This window comes from Syngnathus scovelli, chromosome 4, assembly GCF_024217435.2.
Source record: "Syngnathus scovelli strain Florida chromosome 4, RoL_Ssco_1.2, whole genome shotgun sequence".
NCBI lineage: Eukaryota > Metazoa > Chordata > Actinopteri > Syngnathiformes > Syngnathidae > Syngnathus > Syngnathus scovelli.
In genome coordinates, this window is record NC_090850.1 from 7,492,147 (window position 1) to 7,512,839 (window position 20,693).

General features: G+C 41.0%; 3 protein-coding genes and 1 long non-coding RNA gene across 4 annotated transcripts in view; 1 reads left to right on the forward strand and 3 right to left on the reverse strand.

The window, feature by feature from the left end:
• Positions 1-1,088: 1,088 nt before the first annotated feature.
• On the reverse strand, positions 1,089-3,972 carry gabarapl2 (GABA(A) receptor-associated protein like 2). Its single transcript, XM_049717844.2, has 4 exons — positions 3,778-3,972; positions 2,616-2,671; positions 2,355-2,527; positions 1,089-1,601 (listed from the first exon to the last, which is right to left on the reverse strand). The coding sequence occupies exons 1-4, from the start codon at positions 3,809-3,811 to the stop codon at positions 1,511-1,513; spliced, it is 354 nt and encodes a 117-aa protein (XP_049573801.1). The 5' UTR covers positions 3,812-3,972; the 3' UTR covers positions 1,089-1,510.
• Positions 3,973-5,224: 1,252 nt separating this feature from the next.
• LOC125967100 (uncharacterized) overlaps positions 5,225-20,693 on the forward strand; it is a 187,328-nt gene continuing 171,859 nt past the window's right edge. Inside the window, exon 1 of the mRNA XM_049717838.1 lies at positions 5,225-7,479. Coding sequence (XP_049573795.1) covers positions 5,725-6,336 — 612 coding nt within the window. The 5' untranslated portion in view covers positions 5,225-5,724 and the 3' untranslated portion in view covers positions 6,337-7,479. The remainder of the gene's footprint in view (positions 7,480-20,693) is intronic.
• LOC137840270 (uncharacterized) lies at positions 10,763-12,391 on the reverse strand. Its single transcript, XR_011086803.1, has 2 exons — positions 11,965-12,391; positions 10,763-11,654 (listed from the first exon to the last, which is right to left on the reverse strand). It is a non-coding gene; the product is annotated as an uncharacterized lncRNA (long non-coding RNA).
• Positions 13,057-17,659, reverse strand: nqo1 (NAD(P)H dehydrogenase, quinone 1). Its single transcript, XM_049717830.2, has 6 exons — positions 17,313-17,659; positions 15,798-15,965; positions 14,548-14,678; positions 14,135-14,248; positions 13,709-13,810; positions 13,057-13,540 (listed from the first exon to the last, which is right to left on the reverse strand). The coding sequence occupies exons 1-6, from the start codon at positions 17,401-17,403 to the stop codon at positions 13,172-13,174; spliced, it is 975 nt and encodes a 324-aa protein (XP_049573787.1). The 5' UTR covers positions 17,404-17,659; the 3' UTR covers positions 13,057-13,171.

The following is a 20,693-nucleotide window of genomic DNA, read 5'->3' on the forward strand; positions in this document are numbered from 1 at the left end:
TCCCTCAGCTCTTTCCCAGAATTTGAAATTCAAGAAGTTGTATCAATTACCAAGTAGAGAATGTTTATGAGAAGTCTGCAGACCAGAGAAGGGAAATGAAATGGGGAAGCGAAAACGACTGTGACAGATTCATAAGTCGATTCTATTCAATTAGTCTAGTCATTCCCTTTGGCCTGCCGTTTGTCCTCATAAAGGTTGTGGGAAACTGGAGCATACGTCAGCTGACATTTGGGCGAGAGGCGGAATACACCCTGGATTGGTCGCCAATGAGATGGCAAAGGCAAATAAAATGGCAACTCTGTTAGTAGTGGTTGTCATCTATCTTCCTCTGGAGACATAAGTATCATCTCACTTTTCAGTTCAGGAAAACGGCATTCCCCCCTTTAATAATTGCACTTTCATATCCGTCATGCTGCGATGATGCAATTTGAAAGATTGGTTTCATGACACACAAACAAATGATCTTCCGGACCTTGCATCAAGACATTTTCTCCCTGTCAACCGTCTTTATAGAATGTGGAAGTTGGGTCGGGGGGGGTGTCAACGGCCGTGCACAGCACCGCAGCCTAAATTGCACACTTCACTCTCATTGAAAATGCAGTGTGAAAGCCCATTCATTTACAACGGCGCGTCCGCCAGAGGACGACATTTCCGGGCGGCAGTTGGCAGCAAGTGGCAAAATGGCTGTCCCACCGTGAGATGGATAAAAACGGGTGCATTTTGCTGCTTAATTCATATCCTACATGCACAATATTTAGTGAGCTAGCATAGGACATAAACAGAACTTTTGAATTGATTTCCCTTTTGTACCAACGAGCCATCGATTGCAGTATGCAAAATGGTGTCAGCTGTCTGTGACAATTGATCTGTCTGAATGAATGTTAGCTAGCAAATCAGTGCACGGTCGAAGTAAATTATGAGATAATCCACAAAATGGCAAAGCAACGGCAAATAAAATGGCATGATCTAAAAAGTAAAAACCATTAAAAGGATTCTCCCACATATTACTCATTTGTTATTTAAAGACTTTAAACTTCTTTTGTTGTGCCGAGTCATGCATTTGGTTTCAAAATGATGACGTGACAGTGTTTATTTAGCGTTTTTATTGGTTAGGTCATCCAGCTACCTTACCGCCACATAATTAAATTAAAATATTCCAATTTCATAAATATTGTCTTCAAAGACAAAAGCAAAACTAAAGTCATTCACACACAAGGAGTTTGGAAAAACTTCAAATCACAAGAGATAAGAAAACAAACAGACAAACGCTACCACACAATAGACAACTAAATATTTGAATCATTATGGACAGGTGTAACATGGGCCCAAAAAAATAAAATAAAATAAAAAGACACTGGCACACTTGTTTTGTTATCCAAGCTGGTGAGCAGGTAGTCCATCTTTCTGTGGTGTTTTCAAAGGGTTTTCCCGAGGCTTTCTCCAGGGGCCAAATGAGGGCTATGATTAGATGTCAGCAGGTAAGGTCATCTTACTATCATGGCTTATTCTTTTACAAGCCAAATGTGTTTTCGCCGCTGTAAGCCACGTATAAAAAGCCATCTTCGTCTTTCTCCTTTTCATACAGCTGTCCCATTGTGATGCTGAAATATGAAATAGACACCCATTCAATACTGTCAGCTCCTCTGCTACGAACGATGCCCATTTGTTAGGTTTAGCAATAGCAACTAAATGTCAGGGTTAGTGGATTTAACCAAAAAGAACGAAATATCTCAAACTAACAGAATGATACATATTGATGATTTTAATGATATGTAAAGGACATGAACCAGTGAGTATTAACGTCAATGCCCTAACAGATTCTGAGAGCAAATGTAATTTTGTCTGTTATCATTACCTAGTTTAGCATTTTATTTAATGTTAGTTCACATTCATAACATTAGAAAAGCTGTGGCATTCTTTTGATGGCGAGCTAAATGATAATACTAAAATAGACCTTCCTGAAACAGTGTGAAGTTAGTGACATCTAACGGTAAGCAAGGACATTGCAACAGCTAGAATTGGATAGCATTCAGTGATCTCTATACCAAGGATGGACTCTATGGCACATGATAGATAACAAGGTGATGTTAATTTTAAAAATCTACACAAAAAGGCTAATTTGCTGTTTTTTTCAATTAAAAACTAGTAGCTTTCAATAGGCCTTAACAGGTGACTTTGTTTTTCAAACCAGATCTATATAGCATATCAAGCCCAGTTATATTTTGCTATCTGGGTAGCAGTAAATCCCATTCACACAACAATTTATATCTCGATAAGTGATCAGTTTTGGTCAAGTATCATGCACTACTTGTTGAGGACAAGCTAGTATATCAGTCAAATATTGTCACTCTGACCTGGACTGGGGGACTGTCTTGTCCACAAACAGGAAGATGGCCTTCTCTGAGGGCAGCTGGATGCGTTTCCTGATGATCCACATGAACTGAGCCACTGTGATGTCAGAAGGGACCAGGTACTTCCTCTTGTCAATGTCCACTATCTGGGACCCAGACACTTTCTCCACAATTACCTACCACACAAAGTGCACAGTTGGCCAACAGTCAGGCTTACAAAAAAAGGCCCATTAAGAAAAGTAATTGAGAAAATGTTTTACTTACTGGGACCCTGTCAGGGTACTTGTTGCGGATTTTGGCAGATTCTATGCACCGATGTTCTGCAGGATATCAAGTAAAATATGTGTTATTCATTTGTAGAATTAAAGCTGACTCACAAAGTACTTATTTTTGTGTGTAGCGTAGTTGGAGAGATGCACTGATTCAACAGACTTGTAGATTTATTAACACATCTTGCTTTGTATTGAAATATTTGTAATAAAATGGGGGAAAACTCATAATTAAATATCTTTTGGAAACTTACAGCAGCAGATGTATACAAAAAAGTAGTGTACTGTTTTTACGACAGCATTTTATCACGCAAGATAAGGGTAATGTAGTCTTGTTACAGCATACTTTAAAATAGCAACTTTTTAATTTATGAATTATTAACAACCAGACTATACTCTGAATAAATCATTCTTGTTCTGATTGACGTAAGGCTGTAAATGGAAGTCTTCCCGTTATTATACAGTTGAGCTTCCTGATGAAATAATCGAGTGTCTTCCCCGTTTTTTGGCCAGCGATTAGAGGCAATAATCATTTCATTTAACAGTGTCAGCGAAACTATTAACATTATTTTGATCAGAGAAGTTGTTATGCAAATGTCTAACCCCCCCCCCCCCCGGCCTCTTGAGGATCTGCCGAAACAACGGTCTCCTCCCTGCTAACAACGCTGCGCTCCAATTTCTTGCGGATGCACAAGGCTGTTTTAACGAACTCAAAGGCAAATCAAGCATTTGTTAACCGTGCAAAATCGAAGACTTGACAGTCTCGCGTCTCTTCGTTTCACCACCATTTTGCCAACAAGTCCAGTTGACTAAAATCGTCGTGTGCGTATTAACAAAGGCACGACGCTTTCCTCGGAAATACTAGATCACAACATTATTATCCATTGGAGAAATGTATACACATATATTTTTGTGACAGCAGTATTTAGAGTATGTCCTGTTGAAGGGGTTAGCTTAAGCCTCCCAAGATTTTCGAGCCATTTGAGGGCAGGCCAAGCTCCCCGTCCTTTATAAAACAAGGTTATGAAATAAGTGATCGGAAATAACATTTACTTGAACACATCATGGAATTTCTTCTTCAATGGTTCAGCTGAATCGAAATTTTAAAACATTTCCCGTGCCTTTGTCATATTAACGACACCTCCCTCCTCCCTTACCCAGAGAATGATCCTCTTTGAACATCCATTTCATGGTTGCCGTTTTGGGGCGCTCTCTGTTCTTTAGAGATGATTGTAAAGAAAACTCGAGGTTAGATGTGGGAGGAAAGTGTCGTTCCTGGTTTGTATTGTTTAAAATGGAAATAGAGGTAAAGCAGGTCCTCGGCCGTCTATTTAAAGTCAACACTTCAGCAAAACAACAAACAAGCACCACCCCCTCACTGTCAGCCAACCGGAAGCCACCTTTACGATGACGTAACTGCTGATGGTTGTCATTCGGCTGTACTTTTTGGAGGAGGGTTGGGAATGGGCGACTATACTTTAAATGCACTTTTTTCAGTTGTAGTCAAATTTTATATTTATCTTCATATTTGTCGTAAAAATAAAGTTACGTTTGACTTGAAATACATCGTAAATTCCTACTGCTTTGTCCCAAGCAAACCTCTTACGTCATCATTCTGTCATCGTCATATGCCCGTCTGATTATTTGTTGGTATACTGTATATAGAGGGGTGAAAAAATGAACCATTATCATCACCACACTTACATATAATGTATTTTCACTGCCAGAGTATATATTTAACCTCAAATAAACTGCCAAAAGGCCCCTATAGTGCAAAATGTGCCTGAGGGTGCCTCCGATGCACTTCGTGACTGCTTTGACACCACTGACTGGGACTTGTTTAAGCAGGCAGCCACCTACAACGATCGGACGGACATAGAGGAGTATACTGACTCTGTTACCTCTTACATCACGAAGTGCATCGATGATGTGACTTGCTCGAAATCCGTCGTCACTCGAGCGAACTGGAAGCCGTGGCTGACAGGGGCTGTCCTCAGACTGTTGAGGGCCAGGGACAAGGCTTTCAGAGCGGAGGATGAGGCTGGCTTGAGGACAGCGAGGGCCGACCTGTCCCGAGGCATCAAAGAAGCGAAGAAGGCGTTCTCGTGCAAGGTCTCCACCCACTTCAAGGACAGCAAGGACGCACGTAGCCTTTGGCGGGGCATTCAGACCATCACGGACTACAAGCCCGCGCCGAGGAGCTGTGAGGGCGACGTCCGTCTGCTGAACGATCTGAACCGCTTCTTTGCTCGCTTCGACGCCCAGAACAGCACTTGCCCGCTGAAGAACACTCCCCCCCCCCCCACACACGAGCAGCCCCTGCGCCTCTCTGCCGACGGTGTGAGGAGGGTGCTTGCCGCTATTGACACCCGTAAGGCGGCGGGCCCTGACAACATCCCGGGTCGAGCGCTGAAGGACTGCGCTGGGGAGCTGTCGGGTGTCTTCACGGACATCTTTAACGTTTCCCTGCAGCAGGCCATCGTCCCCTCGTGTTTCAAGGCTGCCACCATCGTTCCTGTGCCGAAGAAACCTGCACCATCCTGCTTCAATGACTACCGCCCCGTGGCACTGACGCCCATCATCATGAAGTGCTTTGAGCGGCTTGTCATGGAGCACATCAAATCCGTTCTCCCCCCGCCATTGACCCTTTCCAGTTCGCGTACCGTGCCAAGCGGTCCTCTGAGAATGCCATCTGCTCTGCCCTCCACTCGGCCCTCACACACCTGGAGAGAAAGGACTCTTATGTGAGGTTGCCGTTTGTGGACTTCAGCTCTGCCTTCAACACCATTGTGCTGCAGCGACTCATCTGCAAACTCGACGAGCTGGGCCTCAGTACCTCCCTCTGCAACTGGCTACTGGACTTACTCTGTCAGAGGCCTCAGGTGGTGCGTGTTGGCGACAAAATCTCCGCCAGCATCACGCTGAGCACGGGGGCCCCCCAGGGCTGCGTGCTCAGTCCATTGCTCTTCACCCTGCTGACGCATGATTGCACTGCGACCTACAGCGACAACCGCATAGTGAAGTTTGCTGACGACACGAGTCTGGTGGGTCTCATCGCGAAGGGCGACGAGACTCGGTACAGGTCGGAAGTTGACCTTCTGATCATGTGGTGCAGGGACAACAACCTCCTGCTGAACGTCAACAAGACCAAGGAAATCGTTGTTGACTTCCGGAAGGGTCACACAAAACACCTGCCGCTGATCATCGATGGTGCTGTGGTGGAGAGGGTGAGCTGCACCAAGTTCCTGGGGGTGCACATCAGTGAGGACTTCTCCTGGTCCGCAAACACCTCGTCACTGGCAAAGAAAGCTCAGCGCCGCCTGTACTTCCTGCGGAAGCTCAGGCGTGCATGTGCTCCTCAGGCAGTCCTGTCTACATTCTACCGTGGCACCGTTGAGAGCGTCCTCACCAGTTGCATCGCTGTCTGGGGTGGTAACTGCACTGAACAGAACTTGAAGGCCCTGCAGCGCATAGTGATTACGGCTGGTAAGATTATTGGTGCTTCGCTCCCCTCCCTGAAGGACATTTACACTTCCCATCTCGCCCGCAAGGCAACCTCGATTGCGAGAGATGTGAGTCACCCGGCTCACTCTTTGTTTGACCTTCTGCCCTCTGGGAAGAGGTACAGGAGCCTGCGCTCCCGCACCACCAGACTCACCAACAGCTTCTTTCACCAGGCTGTTAGGACCCTGAACTCGCTACCCCCTTCTGCGTAGCGTGCGGCACTGTTGCGCTATTTTCTGGAATGTCTGCTGTACGCGCACTTGCTCCTTTTTTGCTCCTCTTATTTATTTATTTATTTATTTATTTATTTATTTATTTATTTATTTATTGTGTTATTTATTCATTATTTATTCAGCACGCTGTTGTTATACTTGTTTACTTGTTTGTCTGTTGTGGGCCATGTCTTGTCACCGTGGGATAGGGGGGAACGAAATTTCGGTTTCTTTGTGTGTCTTTGGCATGTGGAGAAATTGACAATAATGCTGACTGACTTTTGACTTTGAAATTCTCAAAATAAGTTTAACTTATCTTTTACTTCTAATTACAAATAAAAAATATCGGTGAAACCAGTCGAAGAAAGCAGAAAGCAGAACTAGGTTAGAGGTACATGTGTTTGGAAGTTTTATTAGGTGGAAGATTGGTTTAAAAGGACATCTCAAAATATGGTGCTACAAAAAAGTTTAAGGTAATGTGAATATGCATGTTTATGAGAATCTGCTATATAAGTGATGCAATTATAAGTACACAAGTACTTGCAATATTACAATATACTGTGCAATATTTTTTATTTCCTGTGCAATAATCACGTTTCCCATATCACTACATGTACATATATGCTGAAGGAATGGGGTCGAAATGCAAAAAGTCCTGCCTAGCTACAAACACAGATATGCTCAAACGTCATTGAATAAAGTACATAAGCAGACAAGTATATTCACATATTAAATCAATAAAAGAAACATTTTTAGCATATAATTATACCTACACACCAAATCAATAAAGAAGACATAACTAGACATTCATTGATGGGGTAATGACAAAGGTTTTTATAACTTTATGATCTGATATGTTATCTGAGCACTTTGAAATAACAAATGTTGTTTGATATATTGCCTGAATAGCTTAATGACCCTTAAGGAACTGTTTAATGCATGCCTGATGATTTTCTAAATCACGGACACTGCCAAAGTCGTCTAAAAATGTTCAGTACTTGATTGTATCTTATGTTTTGACTAATGCTAGACACCAGTTTTTGATTACTACTGAACGTTCTGGACAGAGGGAAATATTTTGCCTAACAAAGAAAAGATATGGTTGAAAGCATGATTAAACTAAGAATATGATGACGTAAGCAAGTATATGGAGTATCAAAAGAAAAAACAAACAAAAACATGGTAAGTGGTGAGTACAAACTTTGCATAGTCAGGGAACATTAATAAATTGATGATGTCACAGCCAAAAGCTCACATAATTCCGTACAAAATGACAAAATTGAAAGAATGATGAATGGATGAGGTGCGACAGTGTATGTGCAAGAATGGAGGAGAATGTTTACAGGAAGGTCACTTGGAGACAGCCAAGAACTCGGCCAAAGATGATCGTCAAGACTGAAAGACGGAAAGGAAAACAACAGCCCCCACACACATCGAATCAAGTCAAGTCAAGTTTGAATCAAGAATCGCCCATAATCAGCACCCAACCCCACGGAACCAGCTCTCACCGAACCAGCACCTACTCCCATGGAATCAAACTCTACTGCGAACTTGCCCCACCCCAAAGACTCATCACCCATCAAACTCGGCCCACAATGTGCAACTGAATATAAGCTGACCAAAAAACCTTGAACGTTAGCTTTCTGAATGGAGACTTTCTCTCTTGAGCATGGTCGCACGAAGGGCCAGCGCTGTATTGTATTAGATCACCAAATGATTCCCGAGCGCGGCACTGCTGCTGCTCACTGCTCCCCTCTCCCCCAGGGGATGGATCAAAATCACATGGGGATGGGTTAAATGCAGAGGACAAATTTCACCACACCCAGATGTGTGTGTGACGATCATTGGGACTTTAACTTTAACTTGTACTTTCCTGAAAACAGAGCTTTCTTAACAAGAATTGTGATTGAACTCAACCAACCTGTGTAAGTCTAATTTCTGCTTCAGTGTCTTAGCATTTTCCTAAATCTGAAGAAAATAAACAAGCACGCAGTGAGTAAATTGGATAACAGGTGATCGGCAATGGCTTTTGCCGTGAGGCGCAGATAGCGTGCTCCCTAAATTGTGGACAAAATCCAACAATGCATATACTACTGCCTGTACATACTACAGCCTTTTCTACATATTTTATATTTTATATGCTTTTTACATTTTATCTTGTGTGCTCTAATGCTCTTTTATTTTAATTTCCTTTTTGCACCAAAGGGAGCAGCGCTCAAATTTCCATGTACTGTCTACAGTGAAAATAAAGGCGATTCTGATTCTGATCATCTCTATGTATTCACTTCGCGCCTTGTGGCACATAAGGCCTTCACAGAGCGCTTCCACCTGTCACGGTCAGCTGCTGCAGTCCTCGCTTCAGACCATGACTTCCATCCTGCTTCTTTCCTTTCTTTCTCGACAGTACGCCTCCAGGTGGTCTTCGGTCTTCCTTTCCTTCTTTTTCCTTCTGCTGCCCAGGTCATGGCTGTGTTGCAGTCGTTGTTGTGGTCCAATCATTTTCCATTTACGCATCCTAACTTCTTCACTCAATGACTCCATTTCGGCTCTCTCTAGTTGGTCTTTAGTGCTGATGTGGTCTTGCCCATGTATGTGGAGTATTCTTCATAGGCATCGGTTGTAGAACACATCAATTGCCTTGCTGTCTCCTTTATTCATTTTCCACGTTTCACATCCATACAGCAGTACTGGCACTACTAGCGTCTTATAAAGCTTTAGCTTAGTTCTTCTTGAGATGTCATTGGAGCTCCAGGTCTTTTTAAGTTTGATGAATGCTCTTGCTTTTGACTGCCTATTCTTCAGATCTTTCATACCGGCTTCCTCTTCACATACTATTGCGCCCAAGTAAGTGCACTGGTCAACATCCTCAATATCTTGCTCATTGATCTTGATTCGTTCCTGTTTTTTTGCATTTATCCTCATTGTTTTTGTCTTTCGTGTATTGATCTTGAGTCCTACTCGCTTGGCTTCTGCACCCATTCGGGTTGTTTTAATCTGCATATGATGTTTTATAGAGGAGAGTAACACTATATCATCTGCAAAGTCCAAATCATCACGTTTTGATATCAGCTTCCATCTAATTCCATTATCTCCCTCTTGAACTGTTCTTCTCATAATCCAGTCTATCGCAATTAAATTCTGATCATTCTTTTGTTTTTTTGCTTTCCTTTATGTAGCACGTATAATTAAAATAATTTACAAGCTATGTTTATACCTGTAATTAAGAGTGTGTTTTGTGACGCTTATTTGTTTCTGTTTGTTTTTATTTCTGGATAATTTTTTTCCATAAATAACTAATAGCGTAACAACTGACAGTAATATATAGAAAACAAGGGGTAGGACTAGATAAGTTCCTGTACTTCTTCCTACTCTCATTGACCATGTAAACTGTTGAACTGAAACATTTACTGATAATCTTTCTTTTCTTGCAAATATCTTTATTTTGTAATGTTTAAAGTTAAAGTCAAGTCCCAATGATCATCGTCACACACACATCTGGGTGTGGTGAAATTTGTCCTCTGCATTTAACCCATCCCCATGTGATTTTGATCCATCCCCTGGGGGAGAGGGGAGCAGTGAGCAGCAGCGGTGCCGCGCTCGGGAATCATTTGGTGATCTAACCCCCCAATTCCAACTCTTAATGCTGAGTGCCAAGCAGGGAGGCAATGGGTCCCATTTTTATAGTCTTTGGTATGACCCGGCCGGGGTTTGAACCCACAACCTTCCAGTCTCAGGGCGGACACTCTACTACTAGGCCACTGAGCTGGTTTATATGTTTAATCAAAATAATCAATCAATCAATCAATCAATCAATCAATCAATCAATCAATCAATCAATCAATCAATCCTCTCTGATGGCTTATATTTATTTGATATTTTATACCACAGGATCGCTCACGTCCGCTTCATCAATGTATAAATAAAGCATAACTTTCAATAACGTTACAACACAGCTCTCAACTCGCTGTGATCATCACCTTGCAAGACTCATTCTTGACCACAAATGAGGGCGTTACATAATTATGGGGTAACTATTAGGTAAATGTAAATTTCTCCGCTTTGTAGCCACACGCCCAATTCGTAAACAAACACAGTGAAGCTCATCTTCTGGCAAGTGGATGTCAAACTTAAATAGTTTAGTACAAGCGGCAGCATTTAAATAATACAGTATTTGTGTTTTTATGGCATATTAATTGGACTGTTAGAAATGTATGGTGTTACACTTGTCTGCATCCTTCAAACCAGGGGTTTACAACTAGTTTTGTCCAAGGGACCACCATTATAACTGTTAGGTTACGGATTCTAGCTATTGATCTGACTCCAAATTGCGATCAACACTTAACACATAAATTGCTATGTCCTAATCCACACACTGGCGCACCTAACAATTTTGCGAGTTCGTTCTGTCAAAGAGAAGACCAGTAGATCAATCAGACCAAATTTACCAATTATTTATTCCTGACAAAGCGCACTAATACAGGCCTGGGTCCCGGGTCCCTCACACTAAAACTCGTGCGTTTTTGTGACCACCAAAAGACGACACATTCTTCCGGGTTGCCCAGTTTTAAAGAAACACAATATGAATATTAAAGCATGCAAAATATTGTGAGATGATTGGTCGATGGCCATCTCCTCCCCGGTCCAGGTGTCGGTGAGGTCAGACGGTTGGGTTTTTCCCTCGAAGGCCGGTCTCATAGACGTGCTGTTGTTCTTGTTCCTAACCGACCTTGAGATGGTCTCCTCCGGTACTCCCTATCCGGGCCTATTCCACAACACTTTGAAGAAAACAAGTTCATGCAGTTTGTCTGCACATTCCTCGCCCCCCACCAATCCACACGTGCACTCTAATACTAGATATTAATATGATTATAAGTTTAACACAAACTTAAAAAATATGTTTGCAAACTCCCAAAAGCACATTTCCCTTTATAACCAAGAAGCAACTCAGGGACCACTGCTTTGAAGGAATATTATTTTATTTTGCACCGAATGAGGATAGACATATAGAGGTCATTTATTTGCATCTGTATGTCTATTTTGGGAATCTCAGCTACCTTTGACATAATTTGGATGGGTAAATGATTCACAAAATTAGATGGAAATTAAATCAAGTCTAGGCGGCACACTGGTTGTCAAGTGGCCCACACTTTTGTGGGGTTAAACTGCAGCTCCCCACTTGAAAGGCGCTTGGACAAAAGGATTTGAACTGGACTTCACTCAGTGATCATGACTGTTTTTTTTTCCTTGTCTTTGGTTTATTTTCATCTTCAGCCAAACACAGCCAAAAACAGCCAACACGGCCAACCCAGGTGAAAAACCTTAAAATAAACACAAATAGATGGTCAAACTCTAAACCATAATCAAGCAATATACCCCAAAATCAAATACTTAATTTTTAAATACTAAGTCAGGATGACTTAGCCAAACAACTTTCAACCCGGTAAGTATACACAAACATTTTTCCCGATTTCTTTTTTAGCTTTTACTTTTTTAAAATACACCACATAATTTACCACGATTTCACCATAATGTTTAGCACAATCCTAACCCATATCAATTTTACATATTAATTTCCAAAGCCACCCAGATGTGAGCTGTAGCCCCATATTCAAATGTCCAAAGGCTCACCGGCTCCTTCTTTTGTTTCGTTTTCCAAGCTTTCCGCTGCAGTCCTGCCCTTTGGAAATGCTGCCTTGTCTAAATCATGGCAGGTTACCGTGAGCTCCAACACTCTCCCTCTTAATTAACCCCACCTGGTGCTCTCAACAGCCTGCCTCCTTGGGTGTGGCTGAGACACACCCAGGCAGAGAGGGTGCGGCTTGCAACTCGTCTCAACACTGGTTGTTAGCACGTCCGCCTCATAGCTAGGAAGGTGCGTGTTCGATTCCACCTCCGGCCCTTCCTGTGTAGCGTTTGCGTGTTCTCCCTGAGCACGCATGGGTTTTCTCCGGGCACTCTGGTTTCCTCACATCCCCAAAACATGCTTGGTAGGCCGATTGAGCACTCCAAATTGCACCAAGGTGGGAGTGCGAGTGCGGATGGTTGTTCGTCTCTGCGTGCCCTGCGATTGGCTGACAGCTGGTTCAGGGTATTCCCCGCCTACTGCCCGATGACTGCTGAGATAGGATCCAGTACACCCGCGATCCCCGTGGGGACAAGTGGTATAGAAAATGGATGGATGAATCAAGTCTAAATAATAAATCAATCCTATTTTGAAATGATTTTCCATTTCCAATTTCGCGGACCATCTGCAATACAGCCACGGACTACTACAGGGCCGTTGACCACCGGTTGACATTCCCTGCTCCAAACTATTACTGTTGCACTTTCCTCAAAAGAAAAAAAAAGATGCTGTTCCCTTTAAAATTAAGTCATTAATACTAAGTTAGTTTTTAAAAGATAAGTTGTATTTGCATTTTATTTCTTTACCATACCAAATACAAATCATTGTGAAATTCAAACCAAGATATGAACTGATCCAGGATTTTTAGCGTACTGTTACTCCGCTCATAACTAAACATAATTAATTGTACCTTTACATTTATGTTTGTGGTTTCATTCTTGAATGGCCTACCAAGTGTGCCATAGTTACCATGTGGCCAGTGATTTAAAAAAAAGTAAAATATGCAATTTAAAAAAACGTGAAACAACATTTTACATGAATCATTTCACAGACATACAAAATGTTCATAGAGCTGAGAAAAAAAAAGTGAAACCTGGTGATAATTGCATTTATTATGTTTATTCAAATGAAATATATTAAAAAGAAGTAAGGGGTTTCACTACAGTGATGGTTCAGCAAGTTGATTAGGGTGATTCTGTTTCTCTCGTACATTCACATTTTGTTAGAAGGTACAGCCATTTGTGTGCGAAGGCAGGTACTGACAAGGTCTTCATCTGTGAGCTGTGCTTTGGTTTGGTTGTCAGGTGGGAGTAATTTGCCAAGATGGTGTCCTGTGGTGATTCCATAGGCATTGGACTTTTGCTCCTCCTTCACCTTTGACTGAAGTAAGAACCCCTTTTCAAAGCTCAGATCAAACCATTCACATGGGGCAAAAGTCAGACACTTTTCAGCCAGCAGTCCTTTGAGACGCATACGCCACTCTTTTAGCATCGCCGTTCGATGCACAGCAAGGCAGTGAGCTGGACCCCAGAAAATCTGAGGAGCAAGGACCTGAAATCCACAAAAGTGCAGCGTGCCATTCTGGTGGGCAAATAAAACAAAAAGAGGTGAAGCAGAAACCGGAATCCCGGGTGAGTGCATATAACTATGCACTCCCTAAAAATTCCCCTACAAAAACAAAAAAATATACAATTACTGTATTCTGTTTGACATGCTGTGTGAGTAGCGCTAACTGCAATTCATCCTCACCTGTAGAGGCCACAGTGTGACGTTAATGTCTCCATTTATGCCATCGGGGCGAAACATTGATTCTGTAGCTCCAGTTGTAAAAGATAACATTGCTTTCTTGTTCTTAGGGGAAACATCAAATCATGTTTATTGGCAGACAGTTGCGCTGACCAGATCTCTAAGAAACTCACTTAAATCATAAAAATGTATCTTCGTCTCAATTTATTGAGTTTATCACAATAGGCTACGAAATGTGACTGTCGTAACGGATTTAAAGTTGATCACAGATGCTGTTATGTAATTACATTTAAAAAGTCATTTGAAAAATCTCTATGTATTTCCACACTCACATACACACATGCACATACACAAACACACGGACACACACACACGATTCTAAATTCACAATTCTATGTACAGTACTCTAGTAGCTCCTCTGAGACACACCTTGAAAATACCATCGTTATACATCTTTTCCAGGGAGAAAGCAAAGCCCTGAGTTAGCACTCGGTCCATCCATCCCTTCATGATGGCAGGTACACTGAACCAGTATAAAGGGAACTGAAGAAAGACATTACAATATCACTTTTAGTTGCATTGCTTTTCTTACGTACCTTTTGCAAAATGCTCAAAGAAAAGTTTTTTTAAAACACTTCGCAGGTGGTTTTGTCAAAATATTACAAGATCAGTAGAATATTGCACTCATATGCTGTATAACAAAACCAAATGTTTTCAATCTCGCCTGCATTAGCCTATTTAGGGGTTGGTCCTGTCTCTTGCCATTAAGAATGAAACAACCACAGATCCTCCGTGATAATAGTTGATCGAGTTGGTGAGAGTCATTTCAAGTGACCCCTGACCTGGAAGATGACGAGCTCAGCCGCTTCTACTTTGCGTTGTTCGGCCACGATGTCGTCACTTAGGCAACCTGCCCTGAAGGCATGCATTGTCTCCTCTCCATATTGGAAAAGCTCTGAGTTCTTTAAATCACCTGCACAATAACATCATTGTCAATACTGAATTAAAGTGATAGGTTTTATTTGTTCTAGCTGCAATTACTTTGAATGTGTCGATAGTGTCAAGCAGCATTCATACCCCTTGAACTTGTTCCCAATTTTGATCTTACTATCAAAAACGTGAATACTTTATATGTGATATTCCAAAACAAAATAGTCAAGCTCAACAAAAATGTTGTTCAAAAAAGTTCAAAGGAATATAAATTCGAAACGTGTGGTGTGCATTTGTACTCTGAAACCCCTAATTACAATTCACTGCAATCAATTGCCTTCCAAAGTCATATTAAAAGTAAATAGAGTCCACTTGTGTGCAATTTACTCTCTCTGTGAATACCCTTGTTCTTTGAAGGCATCACCGGTTTCTTAGATGACACTGGTGAACAACAGGATCACGCCGACCAAGGGACTCATGGCACAGGTCAGCGATAAAGTTGTGTAGAAGTTTAAAGCATGGTTTGATTCCCCAAAAATATCTCGAGCTTTTAACATCTCAAGGAGAATCTCCAAAACATAAAGTATAAAGCCAGAACTACAATGGAATGGTTTAGAATCAAAGAATATGCATGTTAGAATGGTCTAGTCAAACTCCAGGCCTAAATCCCATTGAACTCATTGAACTTGAAACTTTCTTTTTTAGCAAATAACTGGCAAAAAATTCCCAGTATCAAGATGTACAAAGCTGGGAGAGACATCACCCAAAATATTCGCAGCTGTAATGACAGCAACCGATGACCTTACAAAGTATAAACAAATGCACACCACATTTTTAAAATGTTGATATCCATTCTACTAAACAATTACAGTGTGTATGCTAGCTTTGTTTTGGTTGATCACATAAAATTACAATAAGATGTTAAAACATTGTTGTTGTAAGGTGGCAAGATGTGGAAAAGGGTATGGCAAAGATTATCAAGCCACTCCATGTGCGATCTTTTGGGTGGAAATGAAACAGAGCAGAGGCAGTAGGCTATCTCAACCTGTAAGAAGAACTTTTGACTTTGAGCGTCATAATTTACATCTTGCTGCAGAGTAAAATATCCTTACTTCTGTTCACTGGCAGTTGTCAGTCTGACATTCCATTGAAGAGAGCTCACCAATTATATCGCTCCTTGTGGCGGCAGCTTTGAAGTTCATAGCATAAAGGTCTGATACGATGACCCGGTAGCCTTGCTTTGATAGCTCCTTAGTAGTCTCATCCCGGACTGCTTCGTTGAATGAGCCCAAGCTCTGGTGGGCGTACACGATCAGGACCGTTTTCTGAGCTGTGACACACACAAACACACAAGGATCCATCTTGGGTAGCGCTTTTCCTTTTCAGGTTACGGTAAACTGGACTTCACCCTGGATGTGGGCTGAACAATTAATGGAATTCAAATTGACACTGAAATGTAGTGGAATGCACCCTCCCCCCCTCCAAAAAACAACAACCTTTCCATCATTTCTGTTGGTCCTTAGGTTTATATTTTATCTCTTTATATTGTGTGTATCCAGATCAGGGGTCAGCAACCTTTTTGAGGCTGAGACTTGGGTACTGATTATTGCAAAATTTGATTCGCACTTCTAAGATAATATATTTGCTCAAGTTACCCCTTATTCTTGTTAGGCTTATTAATGATTGATGATTTCAATTCATATGACATTTTGTTTTAGAGATTTTTTTTGCACTTCTTTGGAGTCATCCAAACTGCACAGCTTTTCTTCACACGCAAATTTGATTGAAAATTTTGACACTGATGGCAAGTTACAATATAAATAGAATAAGTTCATCGAGGTTATCATTTGCATAACTACACCATACTGGGGAGTTTTTAATCAATATTTTGGCTAAAATACATGAAATGGTGAGTTTTAATGAACAAGTGCCAGTATCATATGGTTCTTGGCTACTGCAATCTACAACAACAAAAATAAACTCTCTCTCAACTTGCAGGGCTTACTTGTGCAGTAAGTTTACAAAAGCAAAACCCCACAAATGCCACATTTCCAAAGGATTAATTTGAGTTTGTTTTTTTAGTTTGTTTTATCTCACAGGCGTCAGAATGAAGAAACAAGAACATTCCTTTGAGGGCACAGCACATGATCTGCATCTGAATATCATGCTGGACACCAAAGCTACATTTTTCTAATATTTTTTATTTACTAATTAAGACAAGCACATTGACTTGGGTTTTTGTATTTAAAAAGTATATGTTGTTAAAACATGGAAGCAAAATGTGTTCACCAGACATAGTATAACAATAAAACTGCACAATGAAGAATATTTTAACTGATAAAGCTTCTGCAGATGCGCGACATCATAGCACAGTATCACCAGCCCACACAAACATGCCCAGTAATTCTGTTGAAACCATAACACGTGTAAGCCAAAATTTATGTTGTGTCATACCAGTTTCATACTTTTAAAATGATCAGTTTCACTTAGTTGTACTAAGTTCATTTTGTTTTTACTTGTTAATCACTTCACTGGTTCTCTTATCTCAAACAAATTAATTTAGGTTGCATTACCTGACATGTTTCGGCTTGTACTTAAGCCGTTTCACTTATTTCCAACTTCAGTGTTTGGAAGAATGATATTGACGATTGCTCCAACAATGGTAATAATGACTTACGCCCAAGCGCTTCTGCTTCAAAGACGTGATAGTCTTCTGCTGCTTGCTTCTGTTCATCCACCAAATTCTTTTCCTCAGAGGCAACGTCCATGTTGTGTTTGCTGGATCAGTTTGTCCTGTGGGTCAGCTTCTTGTGCCTTTTATACACCCTCGAGCCCTCTTTGCGTGACAAACGTGGTCAGATTGGAGATGAGGTGGAGCAAACGTACCCCAGACTTGGAGCCATGCACAAGCGCAAAGTACAACACTGCAAGACCGGTTTATTTTTTTTTTCTTATTCTTAAGGGAGGAGGAAGCGAAAGTGTGTGTGCGTGCGTGTGTGTGCGTGTGTGTGTGTGTGTGTGTGTGTGTGTGTGTGTGTGTGTGTGTGTGTGTGTGTGTGTGTGTGTGTGTGTGCGTGCGTGTGTGTGTGTGTGTGTGTGTGTGTGGGTGGGTGGGTGGGTGGGTGTGTGTGTGCGTGTGTGTGTGTGCGGAATTTAGTCTGGCTGTGGAGTCACTGGTGCAGGTAAATAAGATTGGTTTTAGTTGGCCTGGAAAAGAATGTATGGGACACTTTCAAGGGATTATCCGACAGGCATCATGTGGGCTGAAAGACTTTAATCCGACTTAATTTTACTTTGTGTGAAGTAAAATTGAAGAAGGGTGTCCGTTTGCTAAAGCTGAAGTAATTCAGACAAGTCGCTTTCTATAATGTCACTGGTCTGCAGAAACTGGCAGACTACTTTGAGTTTGGCCATACTGCAGTTGTCACTGAAATGATCAATATTTTAAATTTCTGAGGATTTCACGTTACATTTCACACCAACAAACAAACTAAATCGATTCATGAAAATAGTATAGTTACTCTGTAGAACATTACGCAAATAAAGCATATGACCAACTAAAACAATACAGATAATACAAAAATACATATACATGAATATTTGAAAGCCTTTTTCGATGTTAACACATCACACTTTGGTAAATTTCAAGTAAATTACAGTTGTCGTAATGGAATACAAACATTGAAATAATGTAAAAGTTATGTTTCTGATTTGTAAATTCGGTTTCAAGTAGTGTGTGAACCTATGCCAATCATAGTGCAACAAACATTGTTTTCTTATCATGTGGCTTTCTTATGCTTGTTTATGAAATATCAAGAACAATGACAATAACCAAGTGGCATAAATGCTACTAATCATTTTTTAACATGATGTATTTTCCGTTTCTTCCGAAAACTGCTGTATTGCTGCCACTCATACAATGTTCCTGGGTGTCAAGGTTCCTGCCTGTCAGACATTTGCCTTTAGCCTGGCGGCCTGGAATGTGGCAGGAATGTTACTTGGTCACATCTGCCATCTACTGATCAAGCCTTGCTCACACTTCCCCCTCAGAAAGAAATGTATGGAATCCTACAGAGGATAATGGCATGATTGTAATTGATTACACATAATAAAATACAAAATGATCCTAAAAAAAGACCGTACAGCTTGATAAAATACCAAGCTACTCTAAAAGAGCAGAGATTTTACGCATTGAATTAGAAGAAAACACTTGTGTAATTAATCTGAAAAAGAAACCGTCACAACAAAAAACAGACTGTAAAATTAAAACAGAGATGATGCCAAAACTGTACAACCCCAAAATTACTACTTGTTACAACTGTTTTTGTGTTTTCTGGTATTGGCGTACACATCTTGTGTGTTCCAAAACTGAGGTTGCGAGGGGACATCTTATGCACATTCTTCTGTGACTGAACAGAGCAACTACCACATACATATGGCCTTTTCATGATGGCCACTATCCAAACCTCCAATCAGAAAACAACAACAGAGGCCTTCATTCACACGATAAGTAGAAAATATCAGGGCATTTCAATTCTTCTTGTCGGCAAAACAGTGATGCACCTTGGCGTCAAGATTCATTTTCGAACTCCCAGAAACAAAACGTTTCAAGCCACTTGCACAATATCAAAATACGACATTTGTAATTTCCCACTGTTACATATGCCACTATGCAATGAGTGGGGAGTCGCTGATGGTGTAGGGCAGGGGTGTCAAACTTTTTTTTCGCGGGCCGCATTGTAGTCATAGGTTCTTTTGGAGGGCCATTATGACTTTCAACCCAAATAAATGTATGAGCACCTCATATTATATACAGTAAAAGCTACAAAACAAACTGACAAATAACTTGTTTTCAAATCAGACGAGTAAAAACTGGTCAAATATTTAAAAAAAAAAGATATTAATTTGCAATTCCAGTAATGACACACGAATTTGATGCACCATTTGTCTTCGTGGGCCACATAAAATGATGTGGCGGGCCGTATCTGGTTTGACATCTGTGCTGCAGGGGTACACTTGCTTGTCTTGTGTGCCAACACCGTGAGTTCGATTCCCACGTATGACGGTGCGAATATTTGTGTGTGAGTGACGGTGTGAATGTGTGTGTAAATGACAAAAAAATAAAATAATGAGTGTTTCGCAGCAGTGTCATGACGCCTTTGACGTCAGTATGTTCTACGGCGCTTTTTTGAGCTTTTAACCACGTTAAAATGCTACCTCCTTACCTAAACCAGGGATTGTCAACCGGTAGTCTGCGGCCATCTAGTGGTCCGTGACGTTATTGCAGGTTGTCCGCGAAATTGGAAATGGAAAATAATTGTAACTTTTTAAAAATAAAATTGATTTATTGTTTGGACTTGATTCATTTTCCAGCTATTTTTGTGAATCATTTTCCCATCTAATTTATGTCAAATGTAGCTGAGATACTCAAAATAGACATACAGATTGTAAATAAATGGCCTGAATATGAATGGCCTATGCTTCTTCTGTGCAAAATAAAATAGTATTCTGCCAAAGCAGTTCTCCCCGCGTTGCTTCTTGATTATAATGGTGGTCCCTTGAACAAAACCAGTTGAAAACCCCTGCGTCAGGCCAAAAATTACCGATGTTGTCCACATGGCGACGCTATAATCAACGACAATGCACGTCCAAGTTTTCCACTGCAAGTCCAACTGAATACTATTACAATTTGCATTGAAATTGAATCAAATTGGATAATTATACTGTATATTGTTCTGATAGAGCATAAACTATATATTAAAGTGATATTCGCCCAAAGTCAGCTGGGATAAGCTCCAGACTGCGTCACTGATGACCACTGCAGACTTGAAATGGAAAGAAGAGTAGACTGAGTTGTGTTTATTTTCATGTTTGTTTTTACAATACAGCCCTAATGATTATAATATTAGCTATGTTGTAAATTTTCCTATCTCCTTGGATGTGCTAAACATAAACTGAAAGCTGTCATAGTATGAAGTAACTTTAGATACAGTGGCAAAGACACAACACTGTCAATGCCGCGGTCGTAAACAACTAGGAGCCCTACACAATTCAAACA

Bases quoted from the DNA above. Each gene is read 5' to 3' on its own strand.
- gabarapl2 (XM_049717844.2), bottom strand. From the start codon at position 3,811: ATGAAATGGATGTTCAAAGAGGATCATTCTCTGG. The intron at 2,528-2,615 runs GTAAGTAAAACA...TTTGTGTGGTAG, and splicing joins AGTACCCTGACAGGGTCCCA to GTAATTGTGGAGAAAGTGTC. The intron at 1,602-2,354 runs GTCAGAGTGACA...TTCATATTTCAG, and splicing joins AAGACAGTCCCCCAGTCCAG to CATCACAATGGGACAGCTGT.
- nqo1 (XM_049717830.2), bottom strand. From the start codon at position 17,403: ATGGACGTTGCCTCTGAGGAAAAGAATTTGGTGGATGAACAGAAGCAA. The intron at 14,249-14,547 runs GTCAGGGGTCAC...GTCTTTCTTCAG, and splicing joins CTGAGCTCGTCATCTTCCAG to TTCCCTTTATACTGGTTCAG. The intron at 13,811-14,134 runs GTGTGTCTCAGA...GTTTCCCCTAAG, and splicing joins ATAACGATGGTATTTTCAAG to AACAAGAAAGCAATGTTATC.